Raw genomic sequence first — 20,471 nt, 5'->3', positions numbered from 1 at the left:
GTAGTAAATTTAAACCTTTATTGATCTAGGCAAGTCAGTTAAGAGAAAATTCTTATTTACAATGACGGCCTACACCGTCCAAACCCGGACGACGCTAGGCCAATTGTGCGCCACCCTATAGGACTATAGGCCGGTTGTAATTCAGGCTGGATGTCATTGTTCCTGATGGTCAACTGAGGGTACTGCTGTGTGCTGCAATAGTGGATCATAATAGGCTAATGTATAACAAGTTGTGCAATAATTTGGGACATGTAGCCTATCTGAATCATTATGGAACGCAGACCATACATAGCAGTTTAAACATGAAGACTGGCCCACGGGTCATTGTCATCACAGTTCTGTGATTAGTGAGGATTATTATTGTTCAAGAACTATTTCTTACCTTACAATATTTTATGGATTAGACAATTGAATTATTATTTTCTATGGTATTTGTTGTTTTGTTCATTCAGTTTATTTGTATGTATTGCACAGTTTCACAGTTTAATAAAGAAAATGTGGAACGATACACACCCTGCGCTTTGGTCCGCTCCTTCATCCTACGACAACCGTGACAGAATCTCCCACCACCAAAGGACCAAGCAGCGTGGTAAACAGGAATGGACATGGGAGGAAATCCTTGATGGGGCAGGACCCTGGACAAGGCCCGGGGAGTATCGCCGTCCTAAGGAGGAGATTGAAGCAGCGAGAGCAGAACGGCGATATTACGAGGCGTTATACCATCAAGGCAAGCAGGCGGAGACAGCAAGAGAGGAACGGCGACAATACGAGGAAATAGCACGGCAACGACGGAAGCCAGAGAGGCAGCTCCCCCCAAAAATTTGGGGGGGGGGGCACACGGGGAGTTTGGTGGAGTCAGGTTTGGGCCCTGAGCAAACTCCTCGTGCTTATCGTGGAGAGCTGAGGGGTGAACCAGAGCCAGTCAGGGAGACGAGTGAGGAACTCAACGCAAGATTCCGGAGAGAGGTGTTAGCATTGAGAGCGCTGCAGAGCGGGCGTGCTGAGGAGCGTGACACCAGTCCGGTGTCATATGCACCGGTTTCATGACATCGGGCCTTCAGTGCACCTCCCCAGTCTGGTACGTCCTGTGTCTCCTCCACGCACTCGCTTGAGGGAGCGTGTGACCTGTCAGGCACCATGTTTTGCGGTGATACGCACGGTGTCTCCAGTGCGCATTCACAGCCCAGTGCGTCCTGTGCCAGCGCCCCGCACTTGCCGGGCTAAAGTGAGCATCCAGCCAGGACGGATTTTGCCAGCCCTATGCTCCAGACCTCCAGTGCGCCTCCACAGCCCAGTACGCCCTGTGCCTGTGCCTCGTACTCACCCTGAAGTGCGTGTCACCAGTCTGGCTCCACCTGTGCCAGCCCCACGCATCAAGCCTCCAGGGTGCCGGCCCTGTCCGGGGTGTCCTGTTCCTGCTCCCCGCACTCGCCCTGAGGTGCGTGTTACCAGTCTGGCGCCACCTGTGCCAGCCCCACGCATCAGGCCTCCAGTGCGCATTCCCAGTCCAGAGCTTCCGGCGACAGTTCCCAGTCTGGAACTCTGGAACCTCCTGAGACGGCCCACAGTCCGGAGCCTCCTGAGACGGCCCACATTCCGGAGCCTCCTGAGACGGCCCACATTCCGGAGCCTCCTGAGACGGCCCATATTCCGGAGCCTCCTGAGACGGCCCACATTCCGGAGCCTCCTGAGACGGTCCACAGTCCGGAGCCTCCTGAGACGTCCCCCAGTCCAGAGTCTTCAGCGACATCCCCCAGTCCAGAGTCTCCAGCGACGGTCTGCAGTCCAGAACCTCCGGTGATGATCCACGGTCCGGGTCCTTCGGCGACGATCCAGGGTTTGGTGACAAAGCGGAGGGATCAGCGTGCAGAGCGGGGGTTACGCCCTGAACCGGAGCTGCCTCCTCTGCTGGAGGATCCGCGGAATGAGAAGGTTCTTCGTCCTGCACCAGAGCCGCCACCGACATTAGTCACCCACCCTAACCCTCCCTTTTTTTTGTTTTATTTGTTGTTTTAGGTGGCATTCGGAGTCCGCACCTTTGGGGGGGGGGGGGGTACTGTCACGTCCTGACCATAGAAAGCTGTTATTTTCTATGGTAGAGTAGGTCAGGGCGTGAGAGTTTATTTTTCTAGTTTAGATTTTCTATGTTATGTTGTAGTTTTTGTTATTTTCTGTTGGGCTTTTTTGGGGATGATCTCCAATTAGAGGCAGCTGGTCATCATTGTCTCTAATTGGAGATCATACTTAAGTAGTTGTTTTTCCCACCTGGGTTTGTGGGAGATTGTTTTTGAGTACGTGTATGTTGTAACTCTTCGTCACGGTTTGTTGTTTTGTTCATTCAGTTTATTTGTATGTATTACATAGTTTCACAGTTTAATAAAGAAAATGTGGAATGATACACACGCCTGGCTTTGGTCCGCTCCTTCATCCTACGACAACCGTGACACTCCAACCCTGTTTATGTATGACTCGTAAATACTTTCCTAACCCTAAATAATCTACAAAATCAGAGTATTTTTTTTAATCTATCAGTTGGTGCAACAACAAATAAAGGATCCGAATATATGTGTATTATTTAAGATGGTTTGCTTTCATAATTCCTATTCTGAACTTCTTCTCTCGATATACAGTATATTCTAGTCAGTGAGTCTGTTGAGAAAATTCTAATTTTCGTATGTTTTCGTAAATCGTATGTAAAGATATGGCTTTTGATAAATGTACTGAAAACCCTGTTGAATGAAAACTCCATGAGAAAATCTGTTGGCCAGCAAGTGGGAGGGTTTTCAGCGGTTTAATTAAATGTTTTCAATGCACAGTCAGGGAGTCACACCTGCAAAGCCTGTTATGCATAAGGTAAGTGTAAATACCAATTACTGAGAAGGGCTTAAATCAAAACACGGACTATGGGTGGGAAAGTATTGTCTCCTCAAGTTCAATTTGACAAAGAAAGGAAAATACACACACACAGGTCTACAAGTATATATTTATTTTATAAAACTAGTTACATTTATTACAGGTTTAGTACAGTAGATATCGGTTTCGATCAAATAAGGCAAGTTATTATAATAAACTGTACAATTGAGAGGCAAGAACAATCTAGAAAAAGCAAAACATCTGATAGAAACTTGTCCGTACAAAATATTTGAAGGTGTTGCATTTGATAAAACCACTTGTGTGAGATGTAGACTGGCTTTTTCCAAGAAAACACAATTGACAGAAAAAGAAAGAAAAAAGAATGAAAACATTTGCTAATTCAATTGTCAAATTCCAGTTGCCATTTCCTGCAATAGAGGAAGTGGGCGGATTGCTTCTCAGGAACTGGGTGTGTCCCTGTGGCTCCCCTGACCTTCCATCTACTGTGTAAACATGATTGCATTCCAAGGGTTTGCTAAAAACAGTGGTCTTTACAATGATCTCATACAACCTTCATCAATCCCATTGAATATATTACATTTATCTCATAACAAAATACTTTGACTGAATAAACAATGCAATGGATAAGCCACTACTACGTATGTGATGTCATTGTTCCTGATGGTCACCTGAGGGTACTACTGTGTGCTGCAATAAAACAGGCTCAAGGAGAGGGGTATATTTTGTGGGCAGTTAGGGGAACAGTGCTAGTGATGATGGTGGTGACCATTAGGGGCTAAACAGGGGGTGCACTGTAGCGCACCTCAACACTGAACTTGTCTGCTGTTTTGGGCGGCAGTGGCTTCTTTACAATGCTTCTCTTCATGATCATCTCCTCATTAGCATAAATGGGTGCGTCAGTGTCGTCTGAGTGGTAGCCTGACTGGTACCCACTCGTCTGATTGGACGACTCGGAGGCCAGAGACTCCTTACTCTTACATCGCTGGATGTGACTATAGGAGGACAGGAGCCATTTATAATCCAATAAACAAATACAGTAACAATCACACAAATGCTGTGAGAGTCCAGAGTGTAACACATAACCATTGGGTTGGGGGTTATGGGCCTCCTGTTTTCTCACCTGAAGTTGGACGTGCGGTGACGCTGATGGTCCAGACTCTTCATCTCCTCTGGTGATAGGCCCATACCGCTGTCCGTCTGACCCTCCTGTAGGGAACACCCACATGCACTCAGATTATTGGCTGTTGATATGTAAGGGGGAGTGACACTGTGTGTAACCATGGAGACACTCACCATGATGCTGCTATGCCCCACAGGGACGTCATCAAAAGTCTTCACACTGAGTGGTCGACTGCACCTGTCACTCTGCTGGGAGAGCCTATAAGGAGCAGTGAGGGGGGGGGGATCAACAGCTTGGCATCACAAGTTACACTAACAACTAGCAAGTGTTCATACAAACTACACAAAGGTAGTCCACTATATTGGGGTTTCATTTGTGACGGATCAATGTGATGCTTGGTGTTAATTTGAGTCAGTGTGCATGTTGCTGACCCGAGGGAGATGGCGGGTGTGTTGTCGCAGTGTATCTGGGGGACATGGGTTTCCTCTCTGATGATCCTGGTGAAGGGGTTCCTGGGTTCAGGGCTGAGTGAGCCCCCCTCCACCTCCCCTGCTGTCAGAGGGATGTAGTCCTTCCCATCCTGAAGGTAAACACACATCGATTACACTCTCAGACCTTACACTCTCACCTCATACACACACAATAAGATGAACTAACTCACACACCGTGCACCAATACCCTCATAAATAAACTAGCGCTCGTAACACATGTATGTACACCAACAGACCTGATGAGCGCTGGCCTGTAGCAGGTTCCCCAGATGTTCTACGAGCTCGGTGAAATTTGGTCTGTCGGTAGGTTTGTCCAGCCAGCAGTCCAACATGGTTTGATATCTAGCAGAACAATCATTACCTGGTCATTTGTTAATTCATCACTGAAACACACTGCAATGGAGTCACATTGTTGTCTATGGCTTCACGTGGCAGATTCTATTGGCAGATAATTGTATTTCACAGTCATAATGGAATTGAGCAGACTTCAGTATGTAATGTCATGTGATATGCTGTATTTCAGTAGTCCACTCACATCTCAGTGGTGGCGTAGTCTGGTGCTCTCATCCTGGTCCCTTCCTTCAGCCTCCTGCAGAAGGCCTCATCAATGCCAACACCAGGGTATGGAGATGCCCCTGTGGTGGAGAGAACAGCCGTTATAATACAGTTACAGTGTGGTCATGGTCCGGCCACTAAGTGGTCAAGTTGTGTTTGAAGAGGTACTGTCACTTGGCTCACCCAGAGAGAAGATCTCCCAGAGCAGAATGCCAAAGGACCACACGTCGCTCTGTGTGGTATAGACCCGGTCAAAGATGGTCTCAGGAGCCATCCATTTCAGAGGAAGCCGCGCCTGTAGAGAGAATCACAGTTTATGAGACGTTGTAATAACCACTGCTAGTGACTGAGGTACGGCGTGTTCTTAGTAGCTTACGTCTCCCTTGCGGACGTAGTCGGGGTCTTTGTAGACGTCTCTGGCCAGACCAAAGTCACAGATCTTCACAATGTTGTTTTCTGAGAGCAAGATGTTCCTAGCTGCTAGGTCCCGATGGATGCACTTGCGAGAGGATAGGAACTCCATGCCCTTGGCCACCTGGAAGCTGTAGCTGATCAGGTCCTCCATGGTCAGGTGCTCCTCCCACTCACAACTCTCTGCTTGGGTTCAAATTGGGCATTTAGTAATAGCAGAGAGGTTCAATTATCACGTCATACATTATACATTGTGATCAGTGAAGTGGTGCATACAAATGAAGGATCTTAATTTGATCAATCTTTTGTTGTTTAGAATTTTCCTGCAAATAGTGTATTTGAGTTTTAAAAAGGCTTCTAAAGTTTGTAATTCCCACTTTGAAATGAATTTCAGACTTGATTTGCCCTAACGAAAAACGTATCAAAACCTACAAAAATGTATATTAAATATAACCCACATAATAATTCAAATGTACTGTTGCTGCATGATTATTTTCCCGCTGTAGCACACTGGCTCAAATTAAGATCCTACATCTATATAAATCCTATTGATGGTATGTACAGTATTTGCATGAGGTGAGTATAGCGGTATAGAGCTGCAGTACCATCCTCCTCCTCTACGTGGCTAACAGAGCTCTCCTCTCCCAGTCTGGAGCAGACTGCTGTCCCAGTGCAAATGTCCAAGTGGGTGCTGGTCCCCAAACCCAGGTCCCCTTCAGTCACGTCCTCCTCCATCCGCTCCCACTGACCTGACCGAGGCCGCCTCCTCTGTAAACATGGAGAAATGGCAGGTCAAAGGATCAAGGACGAAAGGTCCAATAGAAAAACTGGACTGGAAAACAGTGGCTCAGGCAGGCAGACAACGTGAGAGCATCACGGAGAACACTTGTGTAATGGTCTGGGATCAGTGTAACCACATCAGAGGCTGGCTGAGCTTTACAGACCTCTGTTGCTGGGGCATGGCTCATTTACCTTGAAGGGGCTGTACTCTCCACGCTTGCTCTTTAAATAGCTGGAGAGGTTGCCGTGTTTACAGTACTCCACAATCACCATCAATGGACCTGCGGGGAGAGGGAGAAAAGGTTCAATATCAGAGGAAGAGCATCACTTCACTAGAGCACTGTAGAATGGGAGTGTGTAGTAAAGTAAGGGAAAGCGTAGGAGTGAGAAAGAGAGAGAGGGCATGGAAACAGAGGCCCTCTTCCCCGTTCCCAGAACAGGGCTTCCTCTCTGCGGTTTGAGCAGATATACAATTAGGACAGATAGAGCATGCTTGTTATTCTCTGCCTCTCACCACTAATAAAGCAGACACTTCCTGATGAACACAATGTGCAGAACACAAATGGAAGAGTGGGAGAAAGGGGTGCCAAGAAAGGTAGAAGCAGAGATGGTGCGAGAGAAAAAGAGGGGGGAAAGAAAATAGGAAAGGGAATATGTGAAATATGAAATGTGTGAGTGTGTGAAGACTCACTCCCTGGTTTGGTGCAGGCCCCCAGCAGGTTGACCACATTGAGATGGTGGCCGATGTGGATGAGGATCTTCAGCTCTGACATCAGTGCACGGCACTCACTGGAGGTGGCTCCCTCTGTGGTGGGCAGAGATAAAAACTCAGTCAGCTCATTTAGTGTGCGTGTGTGTGTGTGTGTGTGTGTGTGTGTGTGTGTGTGTGTGTGTGTGTGTGTGTGTGTGTGTGTGTGTGTGTGTGTGTGTGTGTGTGTGTGTGTGTGTGTGTGCCAGGGGATGAGAAGGAGGTGTACCCACCTTTCAGCATCTTGACTGCCACTGTAGTACAGGTAGTGGCTTTCTCTATGCCAAAGGCTGCGGCCTCTACTACCTGTCCAAAAGCTCCACGGCCCAATTGGTCACCTTCAAAACACACCATATATCATTTCAGACAGTGGATTTAAAACGTTAAATCTCGCCTGTGTATAGCGTCCCTTTCTCCCCAACACTGTGCCCATAAGGATCTGAAAGTCTCACCTAGCTTCAGCCTGTCACGAGGGAATTCCCACTTGTTGGCGTCGTATGTGAGCCTCTCACAGTTCTCGTCCATGGGCATGTCCTCAGAGTCAAGGATGATGGACAGGTACCCTGTCTTCATGTCCCCATTATTTGGCTAGAGAGAGGGAATGGGGGGATGAGAGAGAACGAAAGAGAGAGAGAAAAGTATATATTTTTTATATATATTACATCTTTTCTATAATGACCTACAGATACAGTGTCTTCAGACATTACCCCTGATGGATGGAAAGCCCCCTTTTATGTTTATTTATGGAAGTTTGTCCATGAGAGTTTGTCATGTGTTAGTCCCCTCTCTGCTGGTTCATCAGTTAGATGCCATGCCAGGCCCGGCCAGTAACGGAGGGACTGGCAGCAGAATGTGGCTCTGTTGTTCCCCAACACAAAGGAGTGTAGACACTGACCGCTAGACCAGTCACTTCTCATCTGTCAGACCCATCCGTCTGTGTGTGTGGCTGTGAGTGTGTGTGTGTGGCTGTGTGTGTATGGCTGTGAGTGTGTGTGTGTGTGAGACTCTGTGTGTGGGCCTGTGCAGAGGAGTGTGGAGAGGGGATGAGTAGAGCAGTCTGTCTTACTCTTTTCCTGCTGCGGATGACGAAGACGATGAGTAGCCAGAAGAACATGGCGATGACCACAGAGCCAATAGGAACAATCAGCTCTACATTAGTCTTCTCCTCTGCTCCTACAACCAAAACAATAACCAGAGTGAGTATGAAGTAGTATGAACTACAGTAAACTGTACAAGGGTATTTACCTCTTCATTACTCAATCGTTATACAGTGCTGCTTGAAAGTATGTGAACTCCTTGTTGAAATTACAGATTGTTTTAGTTTTTACCATGAAATCTTAATTGGATCAGAACCAGTCGTTTTGATCTGACATAGCAGGTTTATATTTACCAATACCGTATGTTGGTGTAGAGAAAATCATGCGTGTAGTAGAAAAACGAAATGAAAAAGGAATTAGTGCAGGTGCAAAAATAAGTGAAAGCCAAGTTGCATTGGTTAAATCAAGTAGGTAAGTAGAATCAGGTGGGTAAATAATTGGGTACCAAATGAACCAATCAAAGGAGAGATCGTTAGGAAAGAGTTTGGGCGGGACTCTGATAAATAGAGATAAGAAGCCTGGTCAGTTTGTTGTTACCCATCCAGGTGAATGCAAAGCACACCATGCCGAGAGGAAAGGAGATCTCAGAGGACATCAGGACTAGCGTAGTGAGAGCTCATCAGTCTGGGGAAGGCTATAAAATCATCTCAAGATGATTTGAGCTCCATCAGTCCACTGTGAGGCAAATCATTTACAAATGGAGAGCATTTAACATGACAGCAACTCAGCCTAGAAGTAGACGCCCTTCCAAAATATCCCCAAGAGCCACAAGAAATCAGGTAAAAGCCAACCCTAACATAACATCTAGAGATTTGCAGACCTTCCTTGCTGCATCACAGGTGACTGTGCATGCTTCAACAATAAGAAGAACACTGAATCGAAATGCCATTCATGGGAGGGTTGCTAGGGAGAAGCCTCTGCTGTCAAAAAAGAACCAAACTGCCCGTCTTAACTTTGCCAGAGACCACCTGGACAAACCTGAAGGTTTCTGGAAGTCCATTCTCTGGACCGATGAGTCCAAAATGTACCTTTTTGGTCACAATCAACACTGCTATGTTTGGCAAAAACCCAACACTGTCTACCACCAAAATAACATTATCAGATCAGTCAAGCATGGTGGTGGGAATGTCAAGATCTGGGGCTGCTTTTCCTCCTCTGGACCTGGAACCATGAATTCTGAGGTGTACCAGGAGATTCTTAAACAGAACGTCAGGCCATCAGTCAAGGAGCTAAAGCTGGGCTTAAAATGGGTCTTCCAACAAGACAATGACCCAAAGCATTCAAGCAAATCTACCAAAGAATGGCTCAGGAGAAAGAAGATTTGTGTTTTGAATTGGCCATGTCAAAGTCCTGACCTAAATCCAATCGAGATGCTGTGGCAGGACCTGAAGCGGGAAGTTCATGCCAGACACCCCTCAAACCTCACTCAATTGGCTGAGTTCTGTAAGGAGGAGTGGGGGAAGAAATCTGTCAAAACAGACGTCAGAGACTGATTACTGGCTATAGGAGACGTTTACTCCCAAGTTATCGCTGCTGATGGAGGTGACACAAGCTATTGACTGAAGGGGTTCACATATTTTGCACACATCAAATCTGAGTTTCTGTTAAATAAACCACTTCTGTTAAATAAACAAAAAAATGATTTGAAATAGATTTTCTCTGTCAGTTTGGAATTTGCCAATTACAATGTGCTTTGGCTATAAATCAGTACCAAGCTAGGAGGAACACGGTTTCAGGAAACCTGTGTGTGTGTGTGTGTGTGTGTGTGTGTGTGTGTGTGTGTGTGTGTGTGTGTGTGTGTGTGTGTGTATTGGAGGAAGGGCACTGTTGGAATTCAGGCTGTGAGCAGACCTGATATTCTATCTAGTCATAACAAATGTTCTGGGGTCAGCATCACTCTGGCCAAAGTCAACCTGGGAAAAAAACTGTCATCACACCATAAGCCTGTGACGACAAGCTGTAGAACCCTAATGATCTACCCTCATCGTTAATGTTTCCACCCTACTCCTTCTCTCTCTTTCCATCTATATCCCCTTTTCTCTCTTTTGCCTAATATCCCTCTCTTGTCCTCCACCCACATATAAGAGGAACTTCTCGTTAGTGAGCTGAGGCAGCCTCTGTCCTCTGTCCTGCCTCGTTAGTGAGGCTCACTGGCGCCTGAGAGACCCTGAGCTCTGACTGGGTGACGGGCCGGTGGCCAGAGACCTGTGATGGGGGCTGGGTCACGTAGGCCCTACAGATGCAGGATCTTAATTTGAGACAGTTTTCTACAGAAGGAAAATAATTCTGGAGCAACATTAAATGTGAATTATTATGTGGATTAGAATTAATGGACATTTTTTTGTAAGGGTTGATACATTTTTTGTTAGGGCAAATCGAGTCTGACATTTTAAAGTAGAAAATTAAACACAGCAAGTTTGCATTTTCTGTTGTGCCAGGAAATTCTTAGCAACAAAAGAGTGATCAAATTAAGATCCTACATCTGTAACTGGTCACTCTCTGTACGTCTGTTTGTTTGTTTGTTGCTGTGTCTCAGCGTTCTAGGCCGGCCTCTCCCTTTGTCCTTGCTGGGCTTCTTATTGTTTGGTATTCTGAAACCCCCAGGAGGATGTGCTCTAACAGGGCCCGCTTCCTGCTCCGTGAGGGAACAGTTATTTATACACTTCATCTTTGATATAGCGGAATGTCTTAAGTGGGAGGTGAATCAGGCGAACCTTGAGGCAAGCTATAATAAAATCTATAAATGAATGAAAGGTCTATTTGGGAGTTTATGGGTAAGCTATCATGAGTAAAACTGAATAAATGCATTGTGGTGTGAATCCCTCTTTTGTTATGCCTGTACCTTCTTTTGTAAATGGATACACCACCAGAGAACAGGAAATACAGGCATTATGTCATACTGCATTATATCTGTAGCGTGATTAGTGCTGGCTGTTTCCTATGCTGTGGTCCAGTTTCCCGTAGTGGGAGAGACTGACCTTCAGTGATAAGGTTGCTCTGAGATGTGTCGCAGCCGCGGCTATTACAGGCAGTACAGGTATACAGACCACCGTCCTCCTTCTTCACACGCTGGATTGTCAGGGTCTGGTTCAATCGGCTCAGAATCACACCTGTGGCAAAAAAAGGTCCATGGCGTTAATACCAATATTGTACTGTATGTAACACAAAGTAGACATGGTAGCAGCAGAAGTGGTATTAGTAACCATTGGGTCATGCCATTACCAGAGCCGTCCACCACTGTTTGGTTGTGTTTGGTCCACATCACGGTCGGGGTGGGTGTACCGGTCACCTCACATATTAGCATGGTCGTCGCACTGACGTTCACTCTCTGGTCTGTCAAATTGTTCAGGATCCTCGCGGCCTCAAGTGCTAAAAAAAAACCAAGAAGACAGGACTCTAAATATTTTGCCAAACACTAGACTAGATCTAGAAACCTGCGGTACCCATGAGAGGACCTTGGTTAAAGACCTGTGAGAGTGGCCCAAGTGATTGTAGAGATGGCTGATAAATATGGTCCAGGTACAGATTTGTACCTCTGAGGGTGAGGTGTCGGAGGAGACAGGTCCTCTCCCCGGTCTTGATGTTCTCCACCTGGCAGGCGTACACCCCCTGGTCCCCCCGAGACACGTTGGTCAGGGGCAGCTCCAGGGTAACGTTGGTGCCCTGCAGCCCAGAGAGGACAGCCTGGGACAAGGGCTGCTGGGACAGGGACAGGCCTCGACAGGACTGCACGGCAGGGACCTGCTCTGGGTCAAACTCATTCTCCACACGGAACCAGGCCAGATTTCCATAGATCAGCCTGTCTGCCTTACACCTCAGAACCACCTGGTCCTGCTCAATGGGCTCACGGGACGGAGACACACTCAGCTCCAGACCACCTGTAGAGTAGACAATCACACACACACACACACACTTAATCATGAGGTGTTCTCATGGACGACGCACCAATGAACACAAACAGAAAGAACAGAAGAAGCATAAAAAGAAGCTTACGTGTCACATGGAAGACGATAATGCGTGAATCTTGTCCCGCTCTGTTAGAAGTCAGGCATTTGTAGAGGGCGTGGACCTTGGCTTTCTGGATCTTCAGAGAACTCACAGTCTGCAGACAAAAATGATCTTGACTATTATTTTACTAATTCATTGATATAATAAATGACTGAGATCACTTAGAGAGGAAGGAATGATCTTTACCTTGTGTAAGTTATCTGTGTCACTGCTAATTTGGGCGATAGGATTCTGCCCTGTGGATTTGCTGATGTCCCTCCATTTGGTACAGTCCTCCAGCTTGACCCCAGAGCTCACCACTCCTGACCTGCAGGGCAAAACCAAAATCACTCCATTGACACACTGCTATTGTCCGACACACACAAAAAAATCCATATAAGCACAGCACCGTAGATACACAAAAACAAATAAACATACACACGGACACAGAAATATAAATAGAAGACTATAGCCTTTATAATTACAACATGTTCCTGATCTATTGGTCCCTGTTCTCAGCTGGGAGATGGTGATTTCAGGAGAGGTTACGTCATTTGTTTACAGACTGGAGTGGGTGGGATTGTCAACAAAGACACACCACTACAGTAGAGACCAGAACTCAAACAGACCAGAACTCAAACAGAGAAGCAAGAGAACAGAGACGCATAGAAATAGACGGATCGAGAGAGAGAGAGAGAGAGAGAGAGAGAGAGAGCAGAGAGCAGAGAGCAGAGAGCAGAGAGAGAGAGAGAGAGAGAGAGAGAGCAGAGAGAGAGAGAGAGAGAGAGAGAGAGAACACAAAAATGATCTGTGAAATGGGGAGCCAGAGATGAATGGAGTGATGGTGGTAGTGAAGGATGGAGGGAAGACGAGGAGGTAGAGACAGGGTTGCACAGGAAGAAGCCTTTAGACTGAGTAGTGCACTGGGAACAACAGGAAACCCTGACCAGGTCCGAGGAAGTGCTTGGATGTGCAGGCTGAAGATAAGACCTTACTGTTGGTCTGTACAGTAGACTGGACCAAACACTCCAACCACTCTATCAACAATCCTCACATTACTGCATACCTGAGGGGCCCATTCACTAATCACAGCCCATTATGAAGCCCCAGCTCTACCCAATCACAATTTTCCTAAGAGACTCAATCATCAAAGTTCTCTGGAATACAAGGCTATCCATAATCCATAGAGAATACTTGGATCATATAAAAATCCATACAAAACCATACAAAGATAAGATCGGACTGTTTTCTCCGTCTAAAGCTCCCTGGTGTTTTTAAATTATGCACGCAACTTATTGTGAGAAGTATGAATCACATCCTACAATCTGATGCAGGGCACAGGGCACACTCATTGTCTCTGTTAATGCTTTCATCAACATCTAGAATGCTGATGTTCCTCTACAGAATCAACAACCTGTTAACAATGACCGTCTGAGGAGCAGCAGGGTGAGGTTACACACACATGCACACGCATCATGCAGACACGCACGCACACACACACACGCATAGTGAACGTGAGACTTACTGAAAGAGGAGTGGGCAGTCCTCTCTGGACATCCACTGCCATTGGATGCGTGTAGGTGTGGGGATTCCACGGGCAGTGCACCTGAGGGTGGGGCTGCTGCCGTACATGTGAACATCAGTGTCCACGGCAACCTCCTTCTCAATGATATGGGGAGGGACTGAGGAGACATGAACCATGACTTGACAGGTGCAAACTCCATATGGCCTAGGCTAAGTGCAGTGTGAACGCGGCAATGGTCACGTCACAGTTTAAGTCTAAGACAGAGGTACAGCATAAAGGAGAAAGAGAGAGGGGGTAATTATAAGACAAATTGGAGGGAGGCGCTAGAGGGGAGAGGAGGAGAAGACTGGTGAGAGTAATGAGAGAGGAATGGGAGAGAGGAGAGGGGAGGAGGTCCATACCATTGACCAAGAGCTGGACGGAGCGTCTCTGCTCTTCTTTTGTTATCTTATTGATCAAGACCACGGTGTAATTCCCAGCATCCTTTTCAGCTAGGCCAAGGATCATGAGAGAGTCCCTGGCAGGTTTAAATCTATAGTCATCCTTAGTGATAGGCCGACCATTCTTATACCTGTAGAAATAAGGACAGGTTAAATTTACACAAATATCTAGTATACATAGAATACAATACAAACTACTGCAAGCATATACACTATATCATTACTGTACATGATCAACATACCATCTGACTGTAGGTTCTGGGTAGGCGTCGAACTTGACTGGGATCTTAATGTTCTGGGCACTAGCGTTCACCCCCAGAACCTTAACCCACTTGTGGTCATCAAAATCAATAAAAGGCTTTTCTAATGACAACAAAAACAACATAAACATTGTCAGCTACCATCGTCATCAAAACAATTCAATGTCACAAAGTAACATGACGGATTATTGTGCAATAAATCCAGACCAGGGGTCATTATTAATATAAGACAATAAGAGGATATCTACAAAAGAAGTGTAAAAACCTCCAGACTATGTACCTTGGACAACAGATGTGGCTTAAACCACTAAGTGTACCTACCAAAAACCACAAGAGATGCAGATGCAGTTTTGACCATTTTTCCACTGGAGGCTGTACAGGTATACTTTCCTGTGTAGTTGCCGGTCACGTTCTCCACTATGAGTGTGTTGGACAGTTCCAGAGAGCTCCACAGCTTCTTCTTGTGTGATGTGATGTAGGTCCGACCAGAGCCATTCACCGGGGCCTGCAAGTGGGGCAGAAAGAAGAGTGAGGGGATAAAAGCACTGTAAATCAACCTAAAGACTGGTAGAAGTGAGAAGACAACACTATGAATTATATAAGGGCAGCATTGAACTGAAGTTGTGTTTAAAAACATTCCTGAAAGCAGGAAGTAAGGAGGAAACCTTGGGAGTAAGAGGAAGGGATATATCATATGGTATCCCTCTCTTGAATGGAATATGTCTATGGTGAGTCAGGTTAGTGTCAATATCATCACCATGTCTATGATTTCCGTGTCTGGTGGAATGTGATGAGTAACATGTCAGTCAATAAAGCCTGAGTTAGTGATTTCATGTGCATTTAGTAATCACAGTCTGTCTATAAGAGTGGGCCATGCAGGGTACTGACCAGGCTGATAGGGTGTGTCCAGGTGAAGTTGATGGCCACGCTGAGCTCTGTGTAGGCAGTGCAGTTTAGCACCAATTTCTCCCCCACAGACAGCCTCTCATGTGCCGGGGTCAGGGTGAGGTCATAGATCTTATATCCTGCGGAAAAGGGAGGGGAGACACAGCGGAGTGGTGAGCAGGCTATTGTTCCCCTGAGACTCACAAACTTAGATTGACAGTTTCAATGACACCTTGGTAAGTCATACATACAGTGGATTAAATAGGATTCATACACTAAACTGAAACCTAACCCACTTACCAACAACTGTAACAATGTAGAGCGATGACTTGTAGGTCTCATTGTTTATGCGTGTCTGACAGAAGACCAATCCAGCGTAGCTGATCAGGTGACTGGGGACTGAGACACCCTTCATGCTATCCCAATAAATGTCCTTCCCGTTTGGATAAAGTTCTTTTGTAGGATACTTCTGACGAAAAAAGGACACAGAATAAAAAAAGAAAAACTAATTACAGATATATCACAACATTGCATCGACTTGACAAAACGGAATAAAGCAGGTTCTTTGGTAGTGGTGGTGACCGACCAACCCTCACATGGAAATGATGAGTGATGTTTTACCATTTGATCAGCACTGGCTAGGTCAGGGGGCATTGTGGCTTTTCCAACACTCATTTTCAGTAAAATGTCCTATGAACCATACAGGCCATATACAAGGTCCCAGAGTTCTAATACTGACTGAAGGTGGGGACAACCCAGACAGGAAATGAAAACTCAGTTTATTGTTCCCTTGAACTGACATGGAAACAACGCAACAGACTCAGAATCTCAACTGACATTATCTGCCGCCCACAAAGCCTGCAGTCTAACAAAAACATACCTGAGAGAGCAAGGTCTTTACCAACTGGCTTTGTTGACAGAAGAGAAGCACAAATGTAGGCCACTTCATGTAGTTAGACTAGAGGAAAGGCAGGTATGAGGTGAAGCAGTCTTAGTTGTCAACTTTAGACAAAATAAGACGCGATAGAATAACTTCTGGAATTTTGACTCCATTCTGAACAGAATATATTGCATGTATCCCATACTGTACATACTGTTCTGTGTTTTAATGTCTTTAAAGACATTCTCCAGAACATTGGAAACTACTAAATCGTTTTAAAACCTGCCTCTTTGGGCTGGATATGTCAATGTGTAGTTCATACATGCATAATCTATTAGCAGAATTACTGTCTTGCCTCAATTAGCCACGGAATCCTTAGAGCGACTGTTTTTCTGGTAGCTGTGCTGTGCAATTTCCCAACATTTTCCCCCACTTGGGTAAGCCCCCTAGCATTTTTGAGTTCTAACCAATGAGCTTCAGTCGCTGCCATTTGAGTGACAGCTAGCAAGATCCACACACAGCAGAGCGAGAGAGAGCAATGATGTTGGGCACATATCTGCACATACAGTATGTGACACAGCGAGCAATTTTCGGGGGCCACTTTTGGCTGGTGAGGTCTACTTCAGTATGCCTTAAAATGTCCGCCCAAATGGACAATAAAGTCAGTGGATCTGTCCTTACGGTATGTAGCGTGACATTGAGATTTTCCACGGACCCTAGGCATGGGATGACCACCTGCACTCCCTCACTGATGAACACAACGTCATAGTCCTTGTCAGAGGGAACAAATGGCACTTTATAGTCTGAAATAAAACACAAATACATAAAGGAGTCATGAGACATCATGAGAGTCAACAGCATACACTGTATGTAATCCATACTGTACATACATCAGATCAGGTAGGCTCATTATTAAGGCAGCTCTAAGCAGCTCTTGGGTCAGATAGTCAAGGTTACCCATTGGGTCACGCTTGAGGGATTCGGTAAGCCTACTTGTCATTCCAAAGTGAGATAATGATGATGCACACCTTGGACATAGACATAAACGGCCACAGAGGTTTTTCTATCCTCCACCGCCAGGTCTCTGTAGGAGCACTGATACTTCCCAGTCTCATTGACGGTGGCCGAGGAAATGTGTAATGTGATGCAGAAGAATCCTGACCCACTGCAGTCTACTATGGAGAGACGACTGCCAGCACGGCTGCGATTATAGGATGTGGTCCATTCCAGGTTCTGACGGCCACTGCGGATCCAAAGAACAGAGTGAGAATGATGTAGGGGAAAAGTTTGATGGATGGATGGATGGATGGATGACTTATATGGAGATTTATTATGTGAGGTATCAGAGTTATTTATTATCAGTTTTAAGACCATTTGAGCTATGTTTGCGGCCATATTTGCCAGGCTTCTGGAGAAGAGAGGCCCATCAGGTTCCAGTATGTCTCACCTGCAGGTGATCGCCAGTGTGTCTGAGGTGTTGATCCTGAGGACTTTCTCCTGGATGCTCAGTGTTGGCGGGTCAGGCATGAACCGGAGTTCTTTTGCTGTAGGAATGGAGAGGTAAACAGTCAGTCAATCACCCTGATGATTGACTTATCTCAACAGTTCAGTCAGCATTAGCACACTTTGGAGATCAATATGAGACTGCTCACTCTCATGTCAAACCAACCTTAAATCATGTGTATAGAAACATGTAGACTGGGAGACTCCCGGAGTGTAGAGTGCGAGTGATGTCTGAACATGAAATCAGATGGGTAATGGTTCCTATCCCAACTCTGGTTATGCTCTCCAATATCTAATCTCAGAATCCACACGAGACTCCTCAGACACACTAGTTTATTCTCTGCATCTAGAATGCTGATAGCTAGAACACATCATAACACATTTGTAATTCAATGATAAAATGAAGTTTCATGAATCATTCCAACAGTGGATCGCACAGACGGGAGAAATGTTTTGCATCCATGGCGTGGACTCTATGGACTCTGTCGCTATTTTTCCACTCCTGTAGCAAATGGCGGAGCGGAGCTGTGTCAAAACAGGAAGCCAGGGCAGATGGGCCGGGTCAGGCTGAATAGCCCAGCTCTGTGTCGCCTAAGGTGGGGTTCCTGTTCCAGAGGATACGGCCTCCCAGAGAGGGCCAGGACATATACTATACATGCAGAAATGTGGAATATTTAGCCCCAAATTATCCAACGTTTATGGAACAGTTCAATATTACTGATGTCTTTGATTAGCGTACTGATCCAAAGAATATGAAAATGAAGTGTAGCACCAGAGTATTGAGGGGAGGAACATGTGTTGGCTCAATGGTCATTTGCTATACTGCCACAAATGAAGTGTCAAAATGGATTGTTAAAAGGATTGAGGGCCAAGGGCCAGGGGTAATGAGGGCCACAACAGAATGTGGGGCCAAAACGAATTGTAACTGACCTATGCACATAAGAATAATCAAAGCCACTGTTAACACATTGTAATTATGTAATGCATCAAGTGTTATACCTGGCAACTGCACTTGTGAATGTTACCAATTATTACACAATTTCTACTAATTCATGGTCAATAATTCAACTGTGTTCTATTATATTGTCTACTGACCTAGTGAGATAGAACCAATATTTTCGAGTTCAGACTTTTATACCAAACACAAAATCCCTGAAATTATTTTAAGTTCTTATAAACATCTAAATACAATTGTTAGTTTTAGTAAAGTCAAAATAAACCACAATTGAAACACATAAAAGGTAGCCTAAGATCCCAATGTTTTCTGAACATATTAAACTTAATCATTTTGATCAATATGATTTCTGTTTCATCTTACCAATCACCCTGCTGGCTCCCAGAAGAATGCCCACGAAATATAAAGTAATGACGGAGAATGCCTTTGCCATCGTCGACAATAGAGATGGATTGTCCCCGCATGAACACGCAATACGCAAAGTTCACTCCAGAAAGTAATCCAAGGCTATCCTATCCGTTCATCACCTCTTCATGCACACTGACGATATTTGTCTATTCCACTGGACAATGTTAGAAAATGCTGAGCCAAAAACACAATAAACTGAATATAATAGATAATCCTATTTCACAGCAGTGTAACTTGGCTACAGTCTGACAGTGAGTCGTGCTCAACAGTTTGGCGGAGTTGATGGGTCGCTCTGAGGAAGGATGGAGCGCAGATAGGAACGGGCAGTGGAAACGCGCTGTAGCGGAAAGAGGGAGAAAGAGGAGTGAGACAACGCAAGGGAGGAGTAAGCGTCCCCATCTCCTCAGCCCCCGGTTCGTTATCTCTCAACTTAACTGACCTGTTTCAAAGAAACTTGGATAAGTCCACCCAAATAATTAGGGTCAAAGGCTAGATCTATAGGGAAGGAACTTTGGGTTGTGCAACACAATCTCACTCTCAATTCGTGCAATTATGTAAAAAAGGTATTTCAGCTTATTTCATGCTTTTTGTGCATTTTTGTGCGGCTTAATTTGTGTGAAAATACACACATTTTTGTGCGACTTAATTAACAGGAAAATACATTTTTGGGAGGCAAACTTCAGAACATTGTTTTGAAAGTTATTGGAGCAATGCATTTCGCGCAATGGTGTTCTACACTACCTTGTTTTGTGTCCCACATTTATTTATATATATAAAAAACCGTGTTAAAACCTCTTACATCTAGACGTTCCGCTAGCGGAACACCACTCCAATATCCAACGATAGGGCGTGGCACGAAATACAAACTCCTCGAAAATCCGAAAACTTCAATTTTTCAAACATATGAATATTTTACACCATTTTAAAGACAAGACTCTCCTTTATCTAACCACACTGTCCGATTTCAAAAAGGCTTTACAACGAAAGCAAAACATTAGATTATGTCAGCAGAGTACCCAGCCAGAAATAATCAGACACCCATTTTTCAAGCTAGCATATAATGTCACAAAAACCAAAACCACAGCTAAATGCAGCACTAACCTTTGATGATCTTCATCAGATGACACTCCTAGGACATTATGTTATACAATACATGCATGTTTTGTTCAATCAAGTTCATATTTATATCAAAAAACAGCTTTTTACATTAGCATGTGACGTTCAGAACTAGCATTCCCACCGAACACTTCCGGTGAATTTACTAAATTACTCACGATAACAATTATTTTAAGAATTATAGATACAGAACTCCTTTATGCAATCGCGGTGTCCGATTTTAAAATAGCTTTTCGGTGAAAGCACATTTTGCAATATTCTGAGTAGATAGCTCGCCATCACGGGCTAGCTAATTTGACACCCACCAAGTTTGGTACTCACCAAACTCAGATTTACTATAAGAAAAATTGGATTACCTTTGCTGTTCTTCGTCAGAATGCACTCCCAGGACTTCTACTTCAACAACAAATGTTGGTTTGGTTCCAAATAATCCATA

General features: G+C 45.2%; 1 protein-coding gene across 3 annotated transcripts; it reads right to left on the bottom strand.

Annotated features, from left to right (window-relative positions):
• Positions 1–2,969: 2,969 nt before the first annotated feature.
• On the bottom strand, positions 2,970–19,255 carry kdr (kinase insert domain receptor (a type III receptor tyrosine kinase)). 3 transcript variants are annotated; one of them, XM_029750812.1, is made up of 29 exons: positions 18,875–19,255; positions 17,501–17,597; positions 17,082–17,296; positions 16,735–16,856; positions 15,474–15,639; positions 15,177–15,313; positions 14,610–14,793; positions 14,271–14,391; positions 13,990–14,159; positions 13,589–13,745; positions 12,271–12,391; positions 12,070–12,178; positions 11,610–11,954; positions 11,299–11,445; positions 11,055–11,186; positions 8,046–8,152; positions 7,432–7,567; positions 7,213–7,317; positions 6,923–7,036; positions 6,424–6,512; positions 6,057–6,219; positions 5,417–5,637; positions 5,224–5,335; positions 5,021–5,120; positions 4,722–4,827; positions 4,426–4,574; positions 4,168–4,252; positions 3,995–4,080; positions 2,970–3,866 (listed from the first exon to the last, which is right to left on the bottom strand). In XM_029750812.1, exons 1-29 carry the CDS (start codon positions 18,942–18,944, stop codon positions 3,650–3,652), a joined length of 4,083 nt encoding a protein of 1,360 aa, XP_029606672.1. In that variant the 5' UTR covers positions 18,945–19,255; the 3' UTR covers positions 2,970–3,649. The 3 variants fall into 3 exon arrangements, with proteins under 3 accessions (XP_029606672.1, XP_029606669.1, XP_029606670.1); XM_029750809.1 differs by having other exon boundaries at positions 15,474–15,642; positions 18,875–19,254; XM_029750810.1 differs by having other exon boundaries at positions 5,417–5,634; positions 15,474–15,642; positions 18,875–19,254.
• Between the last annotated feature and the right edge of the window lie 1,216 nt (positions 19,256–20,471).

The sequence above is a fragment of the Salmo trutta genome, chromosome 4, assembly GCF_901001165.1.
Source record: "Salmo trutta chromosome 4, fSalTru1.1, whole genome shotgun sequence".
NCBI lineage: Eukaryota > Metazoa > Chordata > Actinopteri > Salmoniformes > Salmonidae > Salmo > Salmo trutta.
The sequence above is the reverse complement of the archived record's forward strand: the minus strand, read 5'-3'. Positions and strand labels throughout refer to the sequence as shown.